The 6,035-nt window shown below is 58.6% G+C and overlaps 1 protein-coding gene across 1 annotated transcript; it reads right to left on the bottom strand.

Moving 5' to 3' along the window:
• Positions 1-2,073: 2,073 nt before the first annotated feature.
• Positions 2,074-4,343, bottom strand: LOC140611009 (3-galactosyl-N-acetylglucosaminide 4-alpha-L-fucosyltransferase FUT3-like). Its single transcript, XM_072787669.1, has one exon. The coding sequence runs from the start codon at positions 3,746-3,748 to the stop codon at positions 2,597-2,599; it is 1,152 nt and encodes a 383-aa protein (XP_072643770.1). The 5' UTR covers positions 3,749-4,343; the 3' UTR covers positions 2,074-2,596.
• Between the last annotated feature and the right edge of the window lie 1,692 nt (positions 4,344-6,035).

Here is a 6,035-nt window from a genome sequence, read left to right as displayed (position 1 = left end):
GCCTGGCTCGTGATTCCGCGTCCCGGGGCCCGGGGGGGGGGGGGGGTCACCTCCCGCGGGGGGGGGCAGCTGCACCGGGACAGGGACGGGTCCCGTAAGGTGCGGCCCGGGATGGGACGGGGCACCCGGTGCCGAGGACGAGTCAGAGGTCCAGGTGGACCAGGCCTCCGTCCCCACGGGCGTGCTCAGGCCCCGTCCGCCCCCACCGGCGTGAACTCACAGCCACTATCTCTTTTCACTTGCTAAAAATACATGTGCGCTGCGCGTCTCCCTGTGGGGATAGGTCTGGGGCGGGCGCCAGGCCCGTCCAGGCCGAAACCGGCGCCTGCTGGGGCAGAGCCGCGTCCCCAGGGACCAGGTCCTGGTCCCATAAAAGCCCTGGCCGCAGCTCCGGGGGGATTGACGACGCGTCCCCGAGGAGGACAGAAAAAGCGGTGTCACCTTGCTGCTTGGCAGGTCCGGGACACAGCGGGGTGCTGGGTTCCCAGACCAAGGGGAGGGTGGGTGGGTCCCGGGAGGGGCGCGGCAGGGGCTGACACCCTGCAGACCTGTGGGCAGGGAGCCCCCCTCCTGCCGGTCAGAGTGGCTCCTGGAGGGCACAAGCCCCTCTGCAGCCCACACTGCTCTTCCCCTCTGCCCTCACCACCACCGGGGCTCTGGGGAGCAGCCCCTTCCCTCCCCACTGTTCCCCTAGAATGACCTCCCCCCTCCTTCCCTGACAGTGAGCTCAGGGCCGCCTCCTTAGCACCAGGCCCTTCCCAGACCCGGTCCCCCTCCGGAACCCTGAGGGCCCAAAGCAGAAGGTGCCCTGGGAAGGATCATCCAGCCCAGCAGGCCACTCCCCAGTTCCCCGCCACCCAGGTCCCCGGCTGCAGCTGACACCCCGAGGCAGGTAACAGGCAGGACTTCCAGGGGTTCCTGGGAGCAGGGCCTGGCAGCCAGGCCCCAGCCCATGGGTGGTCTGCTGGGAAGGCAGTTTCAGGGCTGAGGGTGGCTGGGCTCCCCACCCAGCCTTGCACTCTGTCTCCTGACTCTGAGGTTTGGGGTGGTGGATTCCCCCTCTGTTTGGGCTGACTCAGCCCAGCCGTGGCAGACAAGCCGGGGTCCCCGTCTGCTTGAGCAGAAGCCAAGCCTCAGTTTCCCCATCCCAGATGGACCTGAGCCACAGAGGTGGAAGTTACTGAGCCCCGGATGCACTAGTGGGAAAGTGACCTTGGAACGCAGGTTGGCTGCCCCTGAGGCCAGTAAGTGTGTGTGTGTGTGTGTGTGTGTGTGTGTGGACACGGGCGCGAGACGGCTGTGTGTTCACCCTCTCAAGGCCCCCTGGCGCCTCAGCCTCCTGGTCTCCCAGTCAGTTCCAACAGCCCAACCACAGGGCGCTGGCCCAGCCCACCAGAGAATTGGAGCAGAACTCAGCTGCCCCCACGGACCCCAGGCCTGGGATTCTCTGTGGTGCACAGCACTCCCTTGCACAACACACACACACACACACACACACACACACACACACAGGCAGCACAGTGTGGAGCTCCGTGGGGCTGAGCCCATTGGATCACATGTGCTCACGCAGCCCATATGCGTATGCTGAGTCGTCACTCACCGTCACACTAGAAGGGACACAGTCAGCTCTCGTGGGCAAAATCACAGGGGTCAGCGGTTTGCCCGCACCCCGTGGGGTACCGAAGCCAGTGGTCTCACTCGCAGACCCCTGGGTCACCACTTATCACACACTCTCACGGCTCCCACGGTCTTCCCCCTCACCTTTGCTGGCAGGGCCTGCCCCCCCTGAACCCAGACTTCCTGGCCTTCACACACCTCCCCCACCACTGTGAGGCTTGAACTGAGGTTTTTTCCACCTCTTGACACTGGTGACTAAGCCACTCTTGGTTGTCGGGCTGTGCTGGGCCTGTGAACTGTGGATCGGCATCCCCGGCCCCCACCCACTGGGTGCTATCAGGCCATGTACAGCTGTGACCGCCACAAGCCTCCCAACACTTTGCGGAGGGCGCCCTGGAAGACAGAGTCACCCTGGGGTGAGAACGGCTGTTCTGGAATCAGGGAGAAGACACCGGGTTTACCAGAAGATTCCCATCTGGAGAATGGTGCCAGTATTGCCCATCGGCGTGCCCCACGGGCAGTCCACAACAGTAAGATAACCACTCCCAGACCCAGCAGACCCATCAGCGGGGAGCGGGACCCCAAGGCCAGTTGCCTGGGGTGAGGCGTTAGTGGGCGAGGTGTGTAGCAGGGGCACCGCATCTGGTGGGGCTCCTCCCAGGTGAGTCCCAGTGAGGCTAGGTGTCTGGGTGCCGATCCCCAGCCATGTGGTCACCGACAGCCAAAGTCCCCAGCAGCTGAGACCCCCAGGATTGAGGCCCCAGCAGGTAAGGTCGCCGGAGCCCAACTCCTGGCTCAGAGTGTGGTAGCTGAAGTCCCAGGTCAGTGAGCTCTCCAGCCACCCAGGTCCCAGGCAGGTGGGATTCCTGGCAGGTGTCATTCCCAGGAGGTGTAGACGCCCCTCCTGCAGCGGAGGAGTCCCGGGCAGGTGAGGTGCCCAGCAGGTGTGGTGCGGAGGAGCCCGGGCCCAAGCTGCCCGTCAGGTGAACCAGGAGGCTATGCTGGGCACCGTCTGGTAGGCGGACTCCTGTTGCAGCCGCCAGCAGGCTTTGCAGAACATCAGGGACCAGCTGAAGGTGCGAGGCCGCAGTGTCTCCCGCCAGCGGAAGTAGGCGAGGTAGCGGGCGTCGTCCTTGTCCAGGGACAGCAGGTACTGGGCCAGGTCCTTGGGGTTCTGGAAGTCGTCGACGTGGATGAAGGCGTCGGCAGGCAGGAATTGTTCATAGCTCTTCCTGCTGGGGCCCAGCACCACAGGCACGGCCCAGGCGTCCAGGGCATTCCTCCACAGCTTCTCCGTGATGTAGTCGCGATGCAAGGAGTTCTCGAAAGCCAGGTAGAACTTGTATTGGGACAGCGTCTGGATCATGTTCCTCTGTGGCAGAGGCTTGTGGCGCTGTCCATACACATCCACTTGGACGTGAGCTTGCAGCTTGTGGTAGTACCGCACCCTTACCGAGTCCTCCCTCCAGTTGGACACCACCCAGGCCACCAGCTCGGTCTTGGCCGAGAGGTTGACCAGGGGCGCGGCTGGCTGGCCCGGCCATGGCTCCAGCCAGCCGTAGGGCGTGAAGATGTCCGAGTCTCTGCGGTAGGACATGGTGAGATTGAAATATCCATCCAAGGCCTTCAGCTGAGCGCAGTGGCTGGGCGATTCCATGCTGAACCAGACCCAGCGCTGGCCAGGTGGCCGAGGGGACGTCGGGAGCTGCTCCTTCGGCCTGTAGCTGACCTCTCGGTGATGCACCAGGACTGCGTCTGCCTCAGGGTACACGCTGCGGTTGGCAGTCATCCGGCAGTCGGTCGTGCCCGGCCACATATCTGAGCAGGGGGACAGAGCCACAGGGTGGTGGAATGGCCACGTCCACAGCAGGAGCAGCAGGGGCCGGCAGGCAGAGGACCCACGGGTGGCCTGGCAGGGTGCCCCTTGGGAGGTCACTGGGCCTGCCGACCCGTTGGGAGCCGTGGCGGGAGACTCTGCTGTGTTGGTCCTGGACATGGAGAACCACACGGGCTCTTCCTGGGACCAACGCATGTAAGAGAAGAAACACAGAGCCAAAAGCAGTTGGAACAGCACCCCGAAGAGATAGTGGCGCCAGGGACATCGGGTCTTGGCCAGGTTGTGTGGATCCATGGGTCAGTGCAGCTGGGGAGGGCGGGGGAGGGGTGGGGTCAGAGACAGCATCAGTGATAGGAACCGTGAAGCCCACGCCTGCCCACAAACCTGGGTTTCCCAAGTGACATTCTTGAGTCCTGAGGTCAGCACTGTTGCTCTTTGCAAGTTTACAGATGAGCCACCTGAGGCCAGGTGACTCGGTGGGAGACAAAGGCATAGCTGGAATCCCAGCAGTGGAGTCTGGCCCCAGAGCCCAGGCTCCGCAGCCTCTGAATCCGGGGAGGGGTCCCAGGGAGGTGGAGTAGCCCCCCAGGGCTCTCATGTCCCACCTTGTCCTTGCCCTTGCCCCTCCCAGCCTTTGCCAGACTCTTCCCCACTGCCCCGGAGTGGAGGCTTGAACCCAGGTCTCTGTCTGGGAGGGCTACAGTGGGCTCGGGCCTTGTAGGTTAGGCAAGAGCTCACCAGGTACCGGAGAGCTTGGGGGACAAGGTGTTCCCATCTAAGGGAACAGCCCATGCGGAGGCCTGGGGTGCAGGAGAGCCTGGCCAGTTTGTGGGGAGAGCACAGGAAGTCCCCAGATGGAGTCCCACATCGGGCGCCCTGCATGGAGCCTGCTACTCCCTTTGCCAGTGTCTCTCATGGATAAATAAATAAATCTTAAAAAAAAATCATCGTATCAGCACAGAGCCTCAGGGTAGATCTAGGTTTTCCAGAAACCAATACTTCTTCTTTTTCTTCTTCTTCTTCTTCTTCTTCTCCTTCTTCTTCTTCTTCTTCTTCTTCTTCTTCTTCTTCTTCTTCTTCTTCTTCTTCTTCTTCTTCTTCTTCTTCTTCTTCTTCTTTTTCTTCTTCTTCTTCTTCTTCTTCTTCTTCTTCTTCTTCTTCTTCTTCTTTTTTTTTTTTTGAGGGAGCAAGCAACCAAGCGCACAAGCATGGTGGCCCCACAATGGCTGTGACACTTGTCATGTGGCTAATGCAACTGAGGAAAAGATAAATATTATTTAATTTCAACAGTTATTTAAAAACTGAACAGTGTAGGGGCACTTGGATGGGTCAGTGGGTCAGTGGCTGAGCTTCTGCCTTGGGCTCAGGCTGTGATGCCGGGGTCCTGGGATCGAGGCCCCCAGGCTCCCTGCATGGAGCCTGCTTCTCCCTCTGCCTGGGTCTCTGCCTCTCTCTCTCTCTCTCTCTCTGTGTGTCTCTGTGTCTCTCACGAATAAATAAATAAATCTTTTTTTTTTTTTTTTTTTTAAGACAGAATCCTGGACTGAGAGTTACCATTGCCCCCAGCAATTCCACTTCCTGAGTTCCACCCAAAGGAGCTGAAAGCAAGGGCTCAAATATTTGTCCACTTCTGCACAAAACACCTCTGCTGTTCTCATAATCGCACGGTTCTCAACTGCCAAAATTTGGCAACAGCCGCGATGCCCGTTGAGGTTGGGACTGGATAAGCAGAAGGGTGTCCATCCACATGCTGGAATAATCTGAGCTTTAGAAGGAAGGACATCCTCACAGTGGCTCCAAAAAGAGGAACCTGGAGGGCCTTGCCCGCAGACAGTTGGACCCGAGTTATTAGAGTCCACTTCCACAAAACATCTAGCAGAGGTAAATTCAAAGGGACGGGAGGTCATTTAAATGTTACCGGGGTTGGGGGGGGGAGATTATCAGGGGCCTGGGAGGGTGGACGGGGAATTGGAAGTTTCTGCTATTGGGACCAGAGCTCCCGTGTGGGGTGATGAGGAAGTTTCAGAACCAGAGGGGATGACTGCCCCCCATTGAGAATGCACTTAATACTGCCGAATTGTACACTGAATAATGGGTAAAAGGGCAAATTGTATGTCACATGTATTTTGCCACAAGTTCTAAAATAATGCAACATTTTATTTATTTATTTATTTTTAAGTAGGCTCCATACCCAACGTGGGTCCCCCTCACCGCCTCCCACCCTGTCCGTCTTGGAGCCAGCCACGTGCCCCAATAACACATTTTAAAATTTAAATGTTATATTTTATTTATTTATATTTATTTATTATTAAAGATTTTATTTATTTATTTGAGAGAGAACACACGAGTGGGGGAGGACGGGGCAGAGGGAGAGGGAGAAGCAGACTCTCTGCTGAGCAGGGAGCCCGAGCCGGACTCGGGGCTGGAACCCAGGACTCCACACCCAGTGCATGACCTTGAATTCATGGAGAGTTGGAAGCTTAACTCACTGAGCCACCCAGGCGTCCCCTGGATGCTACATTTTAAAATAATGCAACCACATCCCAGGGCTTATGTTTATTAGATTATTAAAGGACCTGAT

The sequence above is a fragment of the Canis lupus genome, chromosome 19 (genome assembly GCF_048164855.1).
Source record: "Canis lupus baileyi chromosome 19, mCanLup2.hap1, whole genome shotgun sequence".
NCBI lineage: Eukaryota > Metazoa > Chordata > Mammalia > Carnivora > Canidae > Canis > Canis lupus.
Note: the sequence above shows the minus strand (reverse complement) of the source record. Positions and strands in the feature narration are given on the sequence as shown.

Excerpts from the sequence above, each read along its gene's own strand:
- LOC140611009 (XM_072787669.1), bottom strand. The coding sequence starts at position 3,748 with ATGGATCCACACAACCTGGCCAAGACCCGATGTCCCTGGCGCCACTAT.